Source organism: Pelophylax lessonae (assembly GCF_965119305.1).
Source record: "Pelophylax lessonae genome assembly, chromosome: 1".
NCBI classification, from domain to species: domain Eukaryota; kingdom Metazoa; phylum Chordata; class Amphibia; order Anura; family Ranidae; genus Pelophylax; species Pelophylax lessonae.
This window is the reverse complement of record NC_138768.1, coordinates 117,428,758-117,448,338: the sequence shown is the minus strand read 5'-3', so window position 1 is coordinate 117,448,338 and position 19,581 is coordinate 117,428,758. Positions and strand designations below refer to the sequence as shown.

The 19,581-nt window shown below is 43.4% G+C and overlaps 2 protein-coding genes across 2 annotated transcripts in view; one reads left to right on the top strand and one right to left on the bottom strand.

The window, feature by feature from the left end:
• CENPK (centromere protein K) overlaps positions 1-14,563 on the bottom strand; it is a 153,125-nt gene extending 138,562 nt beyond the window's left edge. Inside the window, exons 1-2 of the mRNA XM_082269108.1 lie at positions 14,440-14,563; positions 4,903-4,929 (exon numbers count right to left, since the gene is read on the bottom strand). Of these exons, the coding sequence (XP_082125234.1) occupies positions 4,903-4,929; positions 14,440-14,442 (30 nt within the window). The 5' untranslated portion in view covers positions 14,443-14,563. The remainder of the gene's footprint in view (positions 1-4,902; positions 4,930-14,439) is intronic.
• Positions 14,564-14,573: 10 nt separating this feature from the next.
• Positions 14,574-19,581, top strand: part of PPWD1 (peptidylprolyl isomerase domain and WD repeat containing 1) — a 58,245-nt gene continuing 53,237 nt past the window's right edge. Inside the window, exon 1 of the mRNA XM_082269100.1 lies at positions 14,574-14,814. Coding sequence (XP_082125226.1) covers positions 14,613-14,814 — 202 coding nt within the window. The 5' untranslated portion in view covers positions 14,574-14,612. The remainder of the gene's footprint in view (positions 14,815-19,581) is intronic.

Below are 19,581 nucleotides of genomic sequence, written 5' to 3'. Positions count from 1 at the left end.
ACTGGCTTGCCCACAGGATGATGGGATGATTTCCTGCGACCGATGAAAGTCTGTTGACACTTTGGGAAGAAAGCCTGGGTCCAGAGATAAAATTACCCTATTGGACAGAATGGAGCAGTATGGCTCTGCTATGGACATAGCCTGTAATTCGCTAACTCTTCTGGCTGTGACCACAGCCACTAAAAGTACAGTTTTGTAGGTTAATATTTTTAATGTACTTTCTTCTAAAGGCTTGAAAGGCTGTTTTGTGAAACTTTGGAGGATTGTCGACAAATCCCACGGGGGAAACTTCTTGGACCGCGGTGCTCTTCTAGAGACAGCCTTGATGAACCTCCTTATTAGCATGTGTTCCACCAATCTGATATCCAGAAAATTGGACAAAGCTGCCATCTGTACTCTTAAAGAATTGGGAGCTAACCCTAGGTCAGTTCCATTTTGAAGAAAGTCCAATACTGCCGGTACAATAGGTCCAGAAATCCTGGTATTGTCCCTCTGCCAATTGCAGAATTTCTTCCAAACTCTAGCATATATTAAATTTGTTGATTTTTCCTGCTGTCTAAGATCACGTCCTTCACTTTTTCAGACAACCCTTTGTTCTTTAACAGCATCTGCTCAGGAGCCAAGCCTTCAAAGAAGGATGTCACGGTCAAAAGAAAATGACCGCACTCAGGATCTTAATGAAAGCATTGAAGTCTTTATTTCTCATCACAAGTAAAATGTAGACAGTACATCACAGGAACATGCAAAGGTTGATGCGTTTCACGATACTGAAGATCGCTTACTCATAACCATAAGCGATCTTCAGTATCGTGAAACGCGTCAACCTTTGCATGTTCCTGTGATGTACTGTCTACATTTTACTTGTGGTGAGGAATAAAGACTTTGATGCTTTCATTAAGATCCTGAGTGCGGCCATTTTCTTTTGACTGTGAAGTTCTTTGAAAAGCGGATCTGACTCGCACCAGGAAATTTTGTCTCACCTGAGCGGCTTTTCTTTGCTAGATTCAAAGAAGAATGACTCCCCTGCGGGTGGCATAAATCTTCCTGGACCCGCAGATCGCTCCTCTCTGGCAGCCTCCAGAGTGTTGCTACGGACAGTTTCTGTAGAGCGGCAAACCATGATCTTTTTGGCCAAGCCAAAGCTATTAGGATTATCTTCGCTTTTGAGGTTTTGACTTTCTGAATCACCTTTGGTATGAGCCTGAAAGGAGGGAAAGTGTACAAGAGATCCTCCGACCATGGGAAGGCAAATGCATCCAGACCCAGACTGTGAAGGTCCCTGTGATTTGGAAAAAGGTTTTTCACCTTCGCATTTTGGGACGAGGGAACAGATCTATTAGTGGTTGGCCTTACATCTCTGTGATCAGTTCGAACACTTCCTGATTCAAGCTCCATTCCGTGTGACAAATCTTCTACCTGCTCAAGAAGTCCGCTAGCAAATTCAGCTTCTCTTTGAGGTGAATAGCGACAGCGAGAGGGTGTTTTCTTCTGCCCACATAAGAATTAGTTTCGCTACCTCCTTGAGAGAGGGTGCCCGCGTACCCTCTTGATTATGTAGGACACTGCTGCTATATTGTCTGATAGTACCAAAACATGAAATGACAATATCATTGCGCAGACATCCTTAAAAAGGCTTTATTAAAACATGTAGTAGAACTCTGCACACAGGGTACTCACATTACAAGATAAAAGGCATATGGTAAAAACAGCGTGTGTCTGTTTCTCATCCAAAAACATTGCCGACCTCCAACAGCATGCCAGCATCATGTGGTTAGGCTCCTCCCATGGGACCTGCAGGTCCAGGATCGGATCCTTTGGTTTGGGATGTCGATCCTATGGTGCAGTGTTTTGTCCCCCTCTTCCATTGTCTGGCTTTCCCCCGGGCCAAAACCAAGATGGCCACCGTGTCCCTTCCACCGCACCGCCTGGAGGACTCTAGACCGGAAATGACGCGCCTCCGTTGTCTCGGCCCAACAAGAGCGAAGCGCGCCCTTGGGACTCTAGGAAGAGGGGAGAAACAAGCCCCACTCTGCCCACTGGGAAACGCAAACTCTGCGGATACCTCCAGAGATGGTTAAGTTTCCACTGTGGCTCTCCTGCAGGACATATAAATAAGAGGGAGTAGGGGTCCCTCATTCCCCCTCCAACCAGAGGCCGAGGGGGCCCGAGTTCCCTAGTTTAGGCAATCCGCAGGGACACTGCCCCAGACAAGGAGAGGCTAGGGTCGGGAGGCTCCTGCCACCTAGCATAGAGGCCTGGCAGCAATCTTGAAGTGATCCTGTCTGGCCGAGGAAACACAAAATACTGAGGGACTTTGTCTCATACCTGTATTTAAACCAGGGCTTGAATCTAGGAGCCAGCTAAAAAGTTAGAAGCCAGTTTTTTTTTTTTTTTGACTGGCAGGGCTTTATTTTCGGCGACAGAGCTGGCCAACCATTGATCTCTAAAGGGGGTCACTGATAAAAGGGGAATCTGATATAATGGTGGGTCTTTAAGGGGGGTGCTAATATGATGGACTAATCTAATGTGGGGGTCTCTAAGGGGGGTGCTAGTATAAAGGGACTCTGATCTAACAGGGGGATCTCTAACGGGGGTGCTGCTAACATAAAGGGACTCTGATCTAATGGAGGGGAGGGTCTCTATGCTGCCTATCCTAAAATTGCAGGACACATCAGGCAGAGAACACCTATTGCTGGGAAAATGTGGTCAGTGTCATACACTCCTCTAAGTGTCCCCCCTTCCCCATACATTCCTCCCACACAGTGCCCCCCCTCCTTTTACACTGTGGGTGGGTCCCCTGGGGTGTCTATCACCTGGAGAGTAGAGTTCTGCCAGCTCCCGGGCCCCATCTCGGGCTGCCCTCCCTACAGGGCTCGGCCAGGTCACTCTCAGCCATTGGGCAGAGTTGGGGCGCACGCTGTTCTCGTCATCTTCCCAGCCAGCCAATTGCAGAAGCTGACGTCCCCAGCTCGCTTCCCAATTGGGGGAGGGGCAAAAGGGGGTGGGAAGCTCCGGCTAACAGAGTGGGGAGAGGCTGACAAGCTGCCCAATCATCGCTTCCCCGCACAAGGGAAGAAATAAGGTGAGGAGCTCACTGGGCGGCAGCCCAAGGAGTTGTATAGTTCATATTCTTAACGCACACCTTCCTGGTTTGTAGGCACTTGTGTACTGGGTGCTAAAGTGATCACCAGCTGGCCACTGGATCGGTTACAAGTAGATACATATTCGTCAGCACACCAAGGATCTTGCAAAAGCAGTCCAAAAACTTTATTCCAGAGAAGATCACATCAAAAAAATATAGTGCAACGTTTCGGAAACGCGCAGGACCCTTTCAACAGGCATGTGATGGTGTGTCAGGCGTGTCTGTTGCCACTGGCAATGGTGGATGGGCTGGCGGGAGCCCGGGCGCCGAGACCCAATTTCTGGTCACCATGCTACCTGGCGCCTGCGCTTTGTCGAGTCCTGATTTAAACAAATGTGGATTGTGTTTCCTGTGCTAGGTGGGAGGAGCCTCTCTCTCATTAGGCCATCCTGGAAGATGACTGGGGAAAATGTTATTTTCCTGACTGGTATGCTGATCTAATGGCACTAATACTTCCTGAGTCATGGACCAAAAACATGTTCGGACTTTACTTTGACTCAAAGTACTGAAGTCAGCAAATAAGCATAACTGTTTGGTAACTAGCATTTTCAGAAAGATGGCAGATTCTATACTATGTTTATCTGAAAGATGAATTACAGGTATAGAAATGTTATACATATGTTGTAGTTACATTAGGACAGCTTGGATCTATGTACTTTTACATATACAACATAACTGGCCCCTGGAAGCTGGAAATCACTGTCTTAGACACAGCTACTGAGCACCCTCTGTGTGTACAGTGTAGGAAATTTTAGTTAGGTTGCCCTGTAGGCAAAGGAGCCGGTGATAATTTGTTCAGAGTTAGTTTGGCAGAGGTCCAAGAGCTGAATCTCTGTTGCCTCTTCATAGCTTCTGGAACTGCTGGGGAGCTCTAGAACTTAAAGCAGTGTTCCACCCAAAAGGGGAAGTTCTGCTTTAAGCACCCATTACCCGCGCCTCTTGAACAATTGGCAATATTGACAGGTACCCGCTTGCCACTTCCTTTCCGAGCACCGCGACAAGCTCTTTCTCTGTCACAGCTCTCTAGCAATCCCTAGCTAGCAGCTGTAAAGAGTCAGTTTTTACCTTGGGTTTTCACACCTGGTGTCTGAGGATTGCTAGAGAACTAGAACATGAGGAATAAAGAGCTTAAGGCTCGGTTCACACCTATGCAGTTTGCTTTTTAACGTATCTGCAGTGCTTTTTTGCATGTGATTTTGTCGCGATTTGCGTTTTGCATTTGGTACTCTTATTTTCTCGCCAATTTGTTGTTGGGCAGATTAAAAAACTGAAATTGCGGCAAAATTGCACTACATGCTTTTCTGCAGCTTTCCCATTAACGTTTATTGAACCAAAAAAAAAAGCACCCTTTTGTGTTTAAAAAAAAGTCCCTGACCCTTTCCAAATATGCAGTGGCTGAAAAAAGCATAGATGTTGTATGTGTCCCATGCTAAATGAACTGTAGAGCGCTTCTGCAAAAAGCAACAAAAAACGCATAGGTGTGAACCCGGCCTAAAACAGCCTCCATACGCAGATGAGATGAGATCACAATATCATGGGTCATTTTAAAGTGACATCAGGCATGCCACAGAGGGCTTACAATAGTCTCTGTCTGTGGGTATTGTTAGATGAGAAAGACAGAGAAATGCCTTATAAAACTGAAGAAACATTAGAAGATAGTACATTAGATCTACTTTATATATAGTCATAGAAATGTTTTTTTAAGTAAGTGATGCTCTTTCCATATAAAAGACAATTTTCTTACTAATGGATTTACTTACCTCTTTGAGAAGTGCATCCATCTTGTCCTACAAACAAAAACAATTGCAAGAAATTGTCAGAAAAAAAGAAAGACAAGACTGCTGCCATGAGATTTGTTCTCACTTTGAAATACTGTAACCAGACAGAAAAAAAATGTACATTATAGGTTTTACATACTGAAGAGTGATCTTCAATTTTCTTGCAGCAAATCTGGCTCAAAACTAGCCATATGGTCAGAAAACACATAAGCAGCATGAAAAACCAATTAGTGAACCCAAAATAATGATAATCGGAGTTAGGCCCCTTTCACACCTGGCGGTCCGATCCCCCATTGAGCAGGCGGATGGCAGCTCTGTCTCCGCGCTGTGTGCGGAGACACTGCTGTCAGGTCCCCATTGTTCTCTATGGGGGAATCGGATGAGAACGGACCGTCTGTCCGCTCCCATCCGATCCAATCTGCTGGACGGATAGAAAATAGGGTTTCCATCCGTCCAGATTTGACGGATCGGATGTCAGCGGACAAGTCTCCGCTGACATCCAAAGCCCCATAGAGATGCATGGGGCATCCGTTCAGATCCGCCAAAAAAAAGGGCAGGTCAGCCTGTGTGAAAGGGGCATTAATAAACAAATCCTCAGTGGTTTCTTTAATCACTTGAATACCGCGCGATTTCTGGCACTCCGCTCCAACATGTAAAATTCATAATTTTTTTGCTAGAAAATTACTCGGAACCCCCAAACATTATATATTTTTTTAGCAGAGACCCTAGGGAATAAAATAGCGGTCATTGCAACTTTTTATGTCACACGGTATTTGCGCAGAAATTTTTCAAACGTGTTTTTTTCTGGAAAAAAAACTGTTTTAAGAATGGAAAAAAAAAAAAGCACTAAAGTTAGCCCAAATTTTTTGCATAATGTGAAAGATGATGTTACGCCGAGTAAATACTTAATGTTTTGTTTATATGGGTATGATTCTTGCGCTGTCTTGGCGGACTCTTGAATGTATACGCCCTTAAAGCTGCTTGTACCATTACTGGTAACCACACAGTTATATAAAATTAATATGGGGGGGGGGGTACCGCGCTTCAGGGATGGTTAATGTGATAACATGATTAGTGAAATACATATCAATAAATATTCAAACGGTGTATAAATTCAATATATATAATAGTACATAAACTTATTAAAAACAAGTATAAAATTAATTCTGTGTCCTGTATAACCAAATCATATAAATACATTTTCTAAAGATAATAAATAAATATGTTGATCAAAATTAATAAAGTGCTTATGGTGATTATATATCATTCAAAATATATTTCAGTGATATTTGTGATATAATAAAGTGCTCTGTGACACTTATTCCAGTGTCCCAATCTATTCTCCAATATTGGATCAAAAAAAAATTATTTTATAAAATTAATAAAAAAAAATTATTTTTATCATAAATATATATACGTATATTGTGTTCAAGTGTCCAATCAAACAATTTAAGCTTTCTCTTCTGTGATTTAAAATGAACTTGCTTCCACCTTTACACCTTGTGGGACAAAGTGCTCTTCAGTGCTCATCACCTCTAGGTGTGCTAACCGCTCACCTTAATGCTCTTAACAATGCGCTTTTAGATTTAATCTCGGATCTGATCCTCTATCCTCTCTTCTCCTAGGCTTTATTAGATGAAGTATGGGGGGGTGTGCTGGTATATTCCTCCTTTCCAGGATTTGTCTCAGGTTAATGCCCCAGTGCCTCCTCGTATCTCAAAGTAATAGGGCCAACATTGTGTAGTATTTCACAAATTTTATTTGCCAAAAAACAAGTAACAACTCACAGTTTAGTTTGCTTTAATCGGCTTGTATGCCGCGGGACTTCTCCTCCGTGTCCCGTAATGTCACTTACGGTGCTCTGTCTGCCCTACGCGTTATCTCACGCTGTCACGTCACGCAGAAGAGGAAGCTTGAATTGCTTGATTGGACACTTGAACACAATATATATATTTATGATACAAATAAAAAAAAATTAATTTTTTTAAATTCATTTTATAAAATATTTTTTTTTGATACAATATTGGAGAATAGATTGGGACACTGGAATAATTGGCACAGAGCAGTTTATTATATCACGAATATCACTGAAATATATTTTGAATAATATATAATCACCATAAGCACTTTATTAATTTTGATCAACATATTTACTTATTATCTTTAGAAAATTTACTTATATGATTTGGTTATACAGGACACAGAATTAATTTCATACTTGTTTTTAATAAGTTTATGTACTTTATATTGGATTTATACACCGTTTGAATATTTATTGATATATATTTCTCTAATCATGTTATCACATTAACCATCCCTGAAGTGCGGTACTCCCCCCCATATTCATTTTAGATACCTAATGTGTCACGCTTTAAAATTGCGCACACTCGTGGAATGATGCCAAACTTTGGTACTTAAAAATCTCTATAGGCGACGCTTTAAAATTTCTTACAGGTTACTAGTTTAGAGTTACAGAGGAGGTCTTGGGGTAGAATTGTTGCTTTCGCTCTAATGTTCGCAGAGATACCTCACATGTATGGATTGAACACTGTTTACATATGTGGCCATGACTAACGCATGAGTTCGCTTCCGCGTGCCAACACGCGGGGACGGGGCACTTTAATTTTTTTTTCCAGTTTATTTTATTTTTACACTTTCCCTTTAATTTTTTTTTTTTTTATCACTTTTATCCCTATTACAAGGAATGTAACCATCCCTTGTATTAAGAACAGTGAATGACAGGTCCTCATTATGGAGAGCAACAAACAAAAAAAGTCGGTGCGAAGCACCTGTCTCCTACGCTCTAAGTGGTGTGGCTCTATCGACCTTGGCCACAATCATGCAGCTACTGAGAACTTTTGCCTCGGCATCGCTGGATAGCTTCGGCCTTGCAGCCCCTTAAAAGACCAGGGTAATCTAAGACCACTAGAAACAAAAAACAAACACAAGGGCGCACCGGCCTAGTGCATTATCCTCCAAGAGGTTTATTTATTTAAAAAGGTATAAAAATACTCACAAATGAGTTCTTGGTACAAGCATATCAAATAGGTAAGTTGCCATCAGCATCAAGATACAGGCTGTACCGTCCTCTGAAGCTTGGAAAGGCTTATGCTCCGAGGAAGAGGCCAAGCCTCGAAACGCATAAGCCTTTCCAAGCTTCAGAGGACGGTATATCCTGTATCTTGATGCTGATGGCAACTTACCTATTTGATATGCTTGTACCAAGAACTTGTTTGGGAGTATTTTTATACCTTTTTAATTAAATAAAGCTCTTAGAGGATAATGCACTAGGCCGGTGCGCCCTTGTGTTTGTTTTTTGTTTCCTGATTATGGAGAGATCTGGTGTCAATAAGACCTCAGATCTCTCCTACAGGCTAGAAAGCCTGAAATAGAAAAAATAAATAAATAAACTATCTCGGCTGAATTTTAGCACTGAAAACTGCCAGCCTCCGAGAGTCCTAGAGACTGCCGGGGACCATCTGGTCTTCGCAGTCTCTAGGACACTTCTGCCGGCGGCCGATTCCTTCTCCGGCTCGCTGATCGCACGGGCGAGCCGGTAGAAGCATCGCAGGGTGGTGGGAGGGGGGGGATGCCACCTGTAAGAATGATCAGCCACTCTGATTGTTCTTATGGTGAAGGGAATCGCTGGCTGAAAAAAATGATATCTGAATGATGCCTGCAGGTATCATTTAGATATCCCCACTTAAAGCCCAGGACGTCATATGACATCCACTTAAGGGGAAGTGGTTAAGGGCTTCGTTACACAAGCTTTGCCCTCTGACAAGCAGTGAGGAGGCATTATTTTCAGTTAAAGTTAAGTGGTCGGGAGGGGGGGGGGTAAAAACATGGCACAACTGGGCCAAGCTAGCTGCTGATCAGGAATCCTAACTTTAAGCACTTAAGGACTGCCCCACATACATTTACTGCAGCAGATTGGCCCTTAAAGCGAAGTTCCACCCTCAGAATCATTTTTTAAACAAAAATAGCCCACTAATATTAATACATCTCGCTTGACAAAACCGCTATTTGCATATTTATGAGTTGAACAGTTTATTTGTTTAGTGAAAATCTTACTTTTAAAATTGCTGCCTGTGCGTTGTCATCTTTACTAAGGGCATCTGAAGCCGCAGTGTAAGACTTAGTGACCTTCTTCCTGCTTGCTGTTCATTCTGGCTACCCAGAATGCAGCAGGCAATCCCGTACATGGGCAGTACTATGCTTTAGGCATAGTACAGGTTGCTATAGACACTCAGGTTGCTATAGAGACGTCGGCTGAGGAGGAAGTTGCCGCCCTCTATATCCCTTCCCTGCCTCCCAGAAGACACAAGTGCAGGAGACAGAGAGAGAGAAAGAGTCAGACATAGACACACACACAATGCAAACTATTTTTTTTTTTTGTAAGGAAATACCGTTTTTCTTCTTTATTTATCCGCACTTCCGGGTCCGGCCGCCTATAGGCAATTACATCACCCAGCGATTCGCAAGCGCTCCTGGGATAGCGGCGTCATGTATCCCAGCAGCCCTTGCGAATCGCCTAATGATGAAATTTTGCGTTATTTCCAGACCGTAGTCCTGTGGAATAATGCATGCACGGGATGGAACGGATTATTCTTATGTGAGATTCATAGTGAGAAATGGCGGAATATTATCTGATTACAGAGCAGTAACACAGCTCTTATCAGGGCACATTAAAGGGGCACTCTCACTGCACGGGGACACTGATGTAAAGGAGAACTCTCATGGGGACATGGATGTAATATATGAATATTAAAAGGGAACTCTGACTGGAACATTAAAGCGGAACTCTGACTGGAACATTAAGGGGGAACTCTGACTGGAACATTAAGGGGGAACTCTGACCGGAAAAAATAAAGGGGAACGCTCACCGGAAAAAATAAAGGGGAACGCTGACCGGAAAAAATAAAGGGGAACTCTGACCGCAATGACCGCAATAATAAAGGGGAACTCTGACTGGGACACTGGATGTAAAGGAGGACGCTGGCGGGGACACTGGATGTAAAAGGGGCACTCTGACAGGGACACAGATGTAAAGGAGGACTCTGATCGAGACACACTAGATGTAAAGGGGCACTCTGATGGGGGACATGGATGTGTCCCCGTCAGAGTCCTCCTTTACATCAGTGTCCCCGTCAGAGTGCCCCTTTACATCAGTGTCCCCGTCAGAGTACCCCTTTAATATTCCAGTCAGAGTTCCCCTTTAATGTTCCAGTCAGCGTTCCCCTTTAATGTTATAGTCAGCGTTCCCCTTTAATGTTCATATATTACATCTGTGTCCCCATGAGAGTTTTCTTTTACATCAGTGTCCCCGTGCGGTGAGAGTTCCCCTTTAATGTGCCCCGAGCTGTGTGACTGTTCTGTAATCAGATAATATTCCGCCATTTGTCACTATGAATCTCACATAAGAAGAAGTCGTACAACGATATTAAAGATAGTGCAGAGAGCGAGGAAGAATCTGACACTAGATTCTGTCCCCTCTGCTCTCTGTCTATCATCGGATAATGCATCCAACAAACTGCCCCGCCTCCTCTCAGGGAGCTTTACAGGATGTAATGCTTTCAGTCACTGAGAGGAGGTGGGGCGGAGCACGGACTGAATGCAATACATCCCTGAGAACTGGAAATCACACGATATTTCGTCACTAGGCGAATTGCAAGGGCTCCTGGGATACATGTCCCAGGAGCCCTTGCGAATCGCTGCGTGACGTAATCGCCGAAAGCAGCAGGACCCGGAAGTGCAGATTAATAAAGAAGATTAAGAGCCGGATCACACTACTCCGAGTTGGGACACGACTTGTGTGCCCTCAAGTCGCCCCACGTCTCTTGTCATCACAAACTCAATGTAAATGAATGAGAGCCGTCTTAATATGCACTTCTGAAGTCACTCCGATTCAGAAAAGGTTCCTGTACTACTTCAAGGCGACCTCTATCCAACTTGTGCACATAGACTTCAATACGAGTCGCCTCTAAGTCGGATCCTTATCTATTTTCAAGCGACTTGTTATCAGACTTTCCAGGAAGAAGAAAGAGATTAGCCAGGCATTCCTCATAGACAAAGTCGCCTATCATTTAAGTCTCTCTCAAAGTAGTGCACAAGTCTCTTCCAAATCTCTAAACAAGTCTCTTCAAAGTCACGCTAAAAAGTCACTCCTTCATGGGGCGACTTTCTGGTCGCGGTAGTGTAAACCGGCTCTAAAGGTATTTCCTTAAAAAAAAAAAAAATAGTTGACATTGCCAAAAGCATATCTGAAGGGGATTACATACAGCTCAACTTGTAAAAATGGGTGGAACTTCACTTTAAGCGCAAAATCACCTATCTATACATGATTGTTTCCATCGACTCTAGGGGGCGCACGCGTGCCACCGGAGCCGCATTACCGCTGTGATTGGACACAGCAGAAGCCAATTAGCGGGTCCAGTGGCCACGATGGTCGCCGGCCACCCACTATCGTTCGGAGGAATGACAGAATAGCGGTTTGCCTATGTAAACAAGGCAGACCATCGTTCTGTCAGACAGGAAGAGAGAGATCATGTGTTCCTACTAATGAGGAACATGGATCTCTCTCTTCCTGCAGTCAGTCAATCCCCCACACAGTTAGAAAGTTCTTCCTAGGAGCACATTTAACCCTTTGATCGCCCCTGATGTTAACTCCTTCCCTGCCAGTCTCATTTATACAGTAACAGTGCTTTTTTTTTTTTTTAGCACTGATCACTGTATTAGTGTCACTGGTCCCCAAAAAGTGACACAGAGTCAGATTTGTCTGCCGCAGTCCTGCCAAAAATCGCTGATCACCGCCATTACTAATAAAAACAATGAAAAAAATAAAAAGTCTATAAATCTTTCCCATAGTTTGAAGATGCTAAAACGTTTGTGCAAACCAATCAATATATGCTTTTACCAAAAATATGTAGCAGATTTTTTATATTTTTTTTTTTATTGGATGTGTTTTATAGCAGAAATTAAAAAAATATATATTGTTTTTTTTTGTTTTTTTTTTTTTTAAATGGACGGTCTTTTTTTGTTTATAGCGCAAAAAATATAAATCGCAGAGGTGATCAAATACCACCAAAAGAAAGCTCTGTTTGTGGGGGGGAAAAAATACATCCATTTTATTTGTGTACTGGATCGCACAACAGCACAATTGTCAGTTAAAGCAACGCAGTGTCGTATCGCAAAAAAACGCCTGGTCAGGACGGGGGTTAAACCTTCCGGAGCTGAAGTGATTAAAGTGATTGTGAAGTCTTGTTTTTTTTTTCTATTAAAAAACAAACATGAAATACTTTACCTCCTCTTTGCAGTGAATTTGCACAGAGCAGCCCCGATCCTCTTCTTCTCGGGTCTCTCGCTGGACCTCGTGGCCCCTCCCTCCTGCTGAGTGTCCCTACAGCAAGCAGCTTGCTATGGGGGCACCTGAGCCGAGCTGCAGCTCTGTGTGTCCATTCAGACACAGAGCCACAGCCCAGCCCCACCCCCTTTCTGTCCCTATTGGCTAACTGAGCTTGATTGACAGCAGTGGGAACCAATGGCATTGCTGCTGTGTCTCAGCCAGTCAGGAGGGAGATTCTCAGACGGCTGAGGCACTCGTGGACATCACTGGATAGAGATGGGCTCAAGTAAGTATTAGGGAGGTTGAGAGGGGGCTGCTGCACACAGAAGGCTTTTTATCTTAACACATAGAATGCATTAAGATAAAAAAAAACCTTCTGATTTTACAACCCCTTTAAAGTTGGGATCTCTCCAGAGTCTAGATCGGCTCAGCCACGTCAGATGACAGCTTTAGCCTGCTATCGGCTGAATACGGGTCACAGGAGTGCAGAACTAAGTGTTTTGGGCCTACTTCTCCTTTTTCCACCTGCACTGTGAAAGTTTACATGGTGTGTTCAATAAAAACATGGCATCATTTCATTCTTTGTGTTATTAGTTCAACCAGACTGTGATTGTCTATTGTTGTGACTAAAGCCCCGTACACACGCGTCGAAAATCGGCAGGGAATTTTCGTCCGACGACGATCTGTCGATTTTCGGCTTGTTAGTATGATGCTTCCGACAACCAACTCCGACTTTTCGGCCGAAAAAAATCTGGTGTGCAGACTATAAAATTTTTGTTGGCCGTCAACACAACGGTCGATTTTCATGCATTCAGTACAGATTTCGACAGGGAAAAATCTGATGAGCAAGTCTGGGCATGCTCAGTGAAGAAAGAACACAAAGAAAGCAAACCAACACATGACATCACTTCTGAAGTAGATTTTTGTTGGGCGAGAAAATTTGTGTGCAGTCTAGGCACATTCCAACCAACAAAACACAACTCTGGACAAAAGACGGACGATCGGTCGGCCGATAATCGTTGTGTACGGGGCTTTAGATGATGATCAGATCACATTTTATGACCAATTTATGCAGAAATCCATATCATTCCAAAGGGTTCACATACTTTTTCTTGCAGCGGTGTGTGTATATATATATATATATATATATATATATATATATATATATACTGTACTTCATACACACAGTGTTCCATGATCCTGGAGGAGATATATATATACACACACACGCACTGTACTTCATACACACAGCATTCCCTGATCCTGGAGTATATATACTGTACTTCATACACACAGTGTTCCCTGATCCTGGATGATATATATAAATATATATATCAGTGTTGGGGGTAACTAGTTACAAAGTAACTGATTACAGTAACTACATTACTTTTTTTGGTAACAAAGTAACGTAACTAGTTACAATACTAATATTGGTAACTACACTACTTTACTAGGCTATAGGAACGCGCTTTCCTGCGTTACCCAAGCCGTGCGATACAATCGTTATTTGGAAGAATAAAGAGGGATGAAGTTTATGACTTTTTGTTCACTTTATGTTTTATTCTTTTTTTTCAGGTTTTGTTCTCATGTTTCCCAAAGCCTGTGTTACAATAAACTCTATGCAGAAAGAGTGTCATGTATCTTCTTCTACACGGTCAATTAAGAAAGAGGAAAGTAAAGTAATAAGTAGTGAAGTTACTTTTCAAATGCAGTAACTAGTAAAGTAATCTCATTACAATTTACAGAACTAGTTAAATTTTTTGAGTAACTACCCCAACACTGATATATATATATATACACACTGTAATTCATACACACAGTGTTCCCTGATGCTGGATGATATATATATATATATATATATATATATTGTACTTCATAGACATAGTTCCTTGATCCTGGAGGAGATATATATATATATATATATATATTGTACTTCATAGACACAGTGTTCCCTGATCCTGGAGGATATATATATATATATTGTACTTCATAGACACAGTGTTCCCTGATCCTGGAGGTCGGGTACAGTCAGTATCATGCTCTGTAAATATCATAAACAAAACCCAGAGTCAGACATTCGCTCATAGCAACCAACCCTGGTCAGGAATACAAAACCCTGAGAGGTTGCTATGGGTAACTCCACCCCTGGCACATTTGCAGTCGCAGGCCGTTACCATGGTAACTACACTTGCTCGGCTCCCAGCTCGACGATACCCTCACCCAGCAAGATGACCGTGACTCTTTCTCCCGTTCCAGCCATAGAACGGAGTAGCGCGCGGTTGCCTCTGATTGGTCGTGGCGTCATCAGTAGCGGCCTGTCTCAGCCTGGTGACGTCACCCGAGCAACATGTCGGAGAGGAAGCGGCGGGCGAGGAGAAGTCGCAGCAGCAGCAGTAGTAGTAGTAGTTCTTCGTCCTCCAGTTCTAGCAGTGAGGATGAGAAGAAGGCGAAGCGGGACGAGCCGCAGAAGGGAGAAGAGGAAGAAGTGGAGGAGGAGGGATGGGTAGGACCGCTTCCAACAGAGGCGTCCCAGAGCAAGAAGAGGAGAGGTACATGGGGGGGGCTGCCTGGCACTACAAGGCCCAGTGTGACCGGCAATACAAGGGACTAGCCAGGCTGGGGCAAAGGGTTCAACATTGTCAATTCAGCTGGGTTTATATCCCTTTGCACTTCCACCTCCAGGGAAGGGTACACCAAGTCTTACCTGTATGTACAATGCAGAGCTCCTAAATGTATAGCCAATGACATCACAGTGTATGCACATTAACTCTCTGCGTTTAGGACACACAGGGTTCCCTGCAATGCAGCGATCATGACTCGAGTGACATCATCATGGCCCGGCCATTGAAATGTGACAGCGTACCGCTTGGAGAGCTTTGTTTTAAACCGCATCCAAATCGCCTGATATGTGAATGTGAGCGGTTCTCCTTGGAGTCCATTCACACCTGTCCGGGGTGACCGCGGAGCGCTTTCACAAAGGGTCCTGTGCATTTTTGGGTTCAGGTGCAAATTCAGGCAAAGATTCACACATGAAGCGGTGAGCAAGTACGCTTTCTGCTATAATGTGCTAGCTGCGGGGTGCATATTATGGCATTACCCTGCAGAAGGGCCCAGGTTTTTACATTTTTAACCTCTTTACGCTGGCACCTCCTGGATCTTTAACAGGTTTAGGATGCCGTGAGGTGGTGCGGGCTTTAACCACTTCAATACAGGGAACTCCCAACCCCCGCTTCCTGCTCAGGCTAATTTTCAGCGCTATCCTATTTTGAATGACAATTGCTCGGTCATGCAACATTGTACCCATAGTAAACTTTTACCATTTTTTTTCACACATATAGAGCTTTCTTTTGGTGGTATTTGGTCACCACTGACTTGTTTTATTTTTTGCTAAACAAATTAAAAATAGACTGAAAATTTTTAAGAAAAAAAAAAGTTTTTCTTAGTTTCTGTTATAAAATTTTGTAAATAAGTTTTCTCCTGCACTAATGGGTGGCACTGATAGACAGCACTGATGAGGAGGCATTATTGATGGGCATCGCTAATGGATCTGTGCTGATTATTAGCACAGGCGCCCCCCCCCCTGTCAGGAGAGCAGCTTATCAGCTGTGCTCTACTTGCGCCCTGCCATGCACTTCCTGGTTATTCTGTGATTGGACACAGCTGATCTCATGGTAAAGAGCCTACATCATAGGCTCTGTACTGAGATGGAAGATGTGTTGTGTCAGAGCGACCCACCACACTACCAATAACTGCGCTGTGTGCCCCCATGGGTGCGCACGAGCTGGTAATTTTGCTGGACGTCATCTGATGTCCAGTCAGGATAATGGCAGGGCACGTTCTTTCTGTACAGCTGTATTGAACACAATTCACGCAGATATGCGGCCTCTCTGCCAAGGCCCAGGCACCAAGAGGCCACATATTTGGGGAGCCTGGCGCCAATGGGGTTAAGACTTGACTACCGCTTTATTTAAGGAAGAACTTGTTATTTTGCATTAAGGATCGAGTAAGGGAGGGTTATAACCCCTGTTGGACTTTTTTTTGCCATTTGTGTCCCATGAGGGAGATTTCCCATCACTTCCTGTCCCACAGCCACAACAGGAACTGAGGAAGTCCCAGAACTTGTGACCCCATTGGAAGATTTTTCCCTCTATTCCTCTTCTGGTGACAACCCTAAATTGTGGGATTTTCTTACATTCTGTGAATAGTGATGAGCTCAGGTGGGTTTGGACACTAGTCTAAACCTGCCTGAGCTGTCCTGCTGGGAAGCTGTCGAAAGGGCATAGACATTCCCCACTGTGCACCTGCATGTGTACACTCCCCTTGTACAGATGGGGCTGCCGCCAGGCAGTCTTTTTCCATTTATCTTTCCAGACTTAGAACTGTTTACATCTGCCTGTCCATAGGGCTTCATAGACCTTCTGTTCAGATCCCTCAGAAAAGCTGAGGGGTGTACCGGCCTGGCCCATCTGAAAGGTGCCTTACTGCAGGCTGACACACTGTATCAGTGTTTTACATTTTAGAGACCGTATAACCATATACAGTATGTTACCAAGAGTATTGGGATGCCTGCCTTTACACACACATGAACTTTAATGGCATCCCAGTCTTAGTCCATAGAGTTCAATATTGAGTTTGCCCACCCTTTGTAGCTATAACAGCTGCAACACTTCTAGGAAGGCTGTCCACAAGGTTTAAGAGTGTCAATGGGGCCTGGCTCGCAGTCTCCACTCTAGATCATCCCAAAGGTGTTCTGTCGGGTTGAGGTCAGGACTCTGTACAGGCCAGTCAAGTTCCTCCATCCCAAACTCACTCATCCATGTCTTTATGGACCTTGTTTGTGCACTGGTACGCAGTCATGTTTGAACAGGAAGGGGCCATCCCCAAACTGTTCCCACAAAGTTGGGAGCAAGATATTGTGCAAATGTCTTGGTATTCTGACGCCTTAAGAGTTCCCTTCACTGGAACTAAGGGACCAAACCCAACCCCTGAAAAACAACCCCACACCATAATCCCCCCTCCACCAATTGATTTAGACCAGTCCACAAAGCAAGGTTCATGAAGACATGGATGAGCGAGTTTGGGGTGGAAGAATTTGACTTTCCTGACCTCAACCTGAGTGGAGACTGCGAGCCTTCTCGCCCACATCAGTACCTGACCTCACAAATGCCCTTCTGGAAGAATGGTCAAACATTCACATAGACCAAACCCGTAAACCTTGTGGACAGCCTTCCCAGAAGAGTTGAAGCTGTTATAACTGTAAAAGGTAGGCCAACTCAATATTGAACCCTACAGACTAAGACGCCATTAAAGTTCATGTGCGTGTTAAGGCAGGTGTCCCAATACTTTTGGTAATATAGTGTAGGTCATTTTTATATTGTCTCATTGGGTTCTAAGCCTTATTCCATATAAGTCATGGTTTCCATACACTGCACTGATGGTGACCAAATAGCCTGAAATAGCTGTATGCAATCTGTAATAAATGTCTCTTTAACCACTTGACCTCCAGAAGATTAAGGCTCCATGTACATGGGACGTTGTTAAAAGTCCCTTTGAATGCTGGAATTTTTAGGACGTTTGAAACGTCCGTTCAGTCGCGTTTGTACCCGCGTTTAGCGGGCGTTTAGCAGCGTTTAGCAGCGTTTGCGGGCGTTTGCGTTTTAGAAGCGTTCCTAGAGGTCATAAAAATTATTTCCCTTTAAAATGGAAAAACGCGAACGCTAAACGCGGGTCATCGCGTTCGGACGCGTTTGTGCGTTTGAAACGCCGGGAAACACACGTTCGAACGAAAATAATTGCGTTCTAAAAACAGTCCCTGAACGCAACTGCCTGCAAATGACTGTAAACGACCTGGTGTACATGGACAGATAAGATAAAATGTAGATGGGTTCAGGGGATTCTGAAAAAAACGCCCAACTGCTCCTAAACGGCCATTTCCAGCGTCCCGTGTACATGGAGCATTACACCCCTTCATGACCAGGCCATTTTTTCGCAATACGGCACTGCGGTACTTTGACTGACAATTGCGCGTCATGCAGTGCTGTACTCAAATAAAATTTTGTCATTTTTCCCCCACAAATAGAGCTTTCTTTTGTTGGTATTTGCTCACCTCTGGGCTTTTACATTTTTGCACTATAAACTAAAAAGACTGACAATTTTGAAAAAAAAAAAAAAAAAACCCTAATCTTTTTTTTTACTTTCTGCTATAAAACCTTTCCAATAAAAAAAAAAAATAACCTTTTTTTTCATAAATTTAGGCTAATTTACTGCTACAAATTTTTGCTAAAAAAAATCCCAATAAGCGTTTGATTGGTGTGCACAAAAGTTATAGCATCTGCAAACTATGGTATATGTAGTGTAATTTTTATTTATTTTTTATACTAATCATGGTGGCGATCAGCGACTTGTAGCGGAACTGCAATATTGTGGTGGACAATCAGACACTTGACACTTTGTGGGAACCAGTGACACTAATACAATGCTAAAAATATGCACTGTCACTGTACTAATGACACACCCCAATAACCAATTTTCTATCTAAGAACAAACCCTATGGTCCATGCCGACAGACCTCAGTTTGTTCATTAAGTGTCTATGGTGAGTTTTCTGGCAGAAGAAAAACGCTCAGTGCTCTTAGGCTCCATTCACATCTAGGGCAATTTTATTCTCTAAGCCTCAGCTCTAAAAATGCCCAACAAGACAAATCCAATTCATTTCAATGGCCCCTGTTCACATCTGAGCTTTCTGTCTCCTTAAGCAAAACATCCATCGCTCAAAAAAGTACATGAGCTTCTATTTTGGCAGATTACAGGAGGTTTTTTTTTTTCATTGGTCACTTGTCAACCTAAAAACACCTTCACAAATGCCTGTAAAAATAGCAACACCTAGATGTTAGCCAAGCCTTAAACTCATGTACAAAATGCTCTATATGCTTTTTTTTTTTCCCTCATTTTTACGCCCAGTGCAAATGGACTCTTACTGTTCTGTGCACTCCTTTACATTTTAGAAAACATTGATAGGGAACCGCTTTTATTATCAATCATAGTTGAATTAACTGAGAGCAGCTATAGGTCGCAGAGCACAAACTTGGCTTTAAGATTGTTTCAACTCACATCAGCAGCATGCATGGGCTGAGGAGGAGAGGACTTAAGGAGTTTGGAACCCAAAACATAAAAAGATCCTGTTCTTTTATAGCACGTTAAGCCGCATAGTGCTTGTGCTCTGTCATATGTTCCTTTCTATGCTGTAAAATACCTGCTTGATCCTGCCTGTTCCTGTGTCCACCTTAGTGTGCTGACCACGGTAATCATATCTGGTGA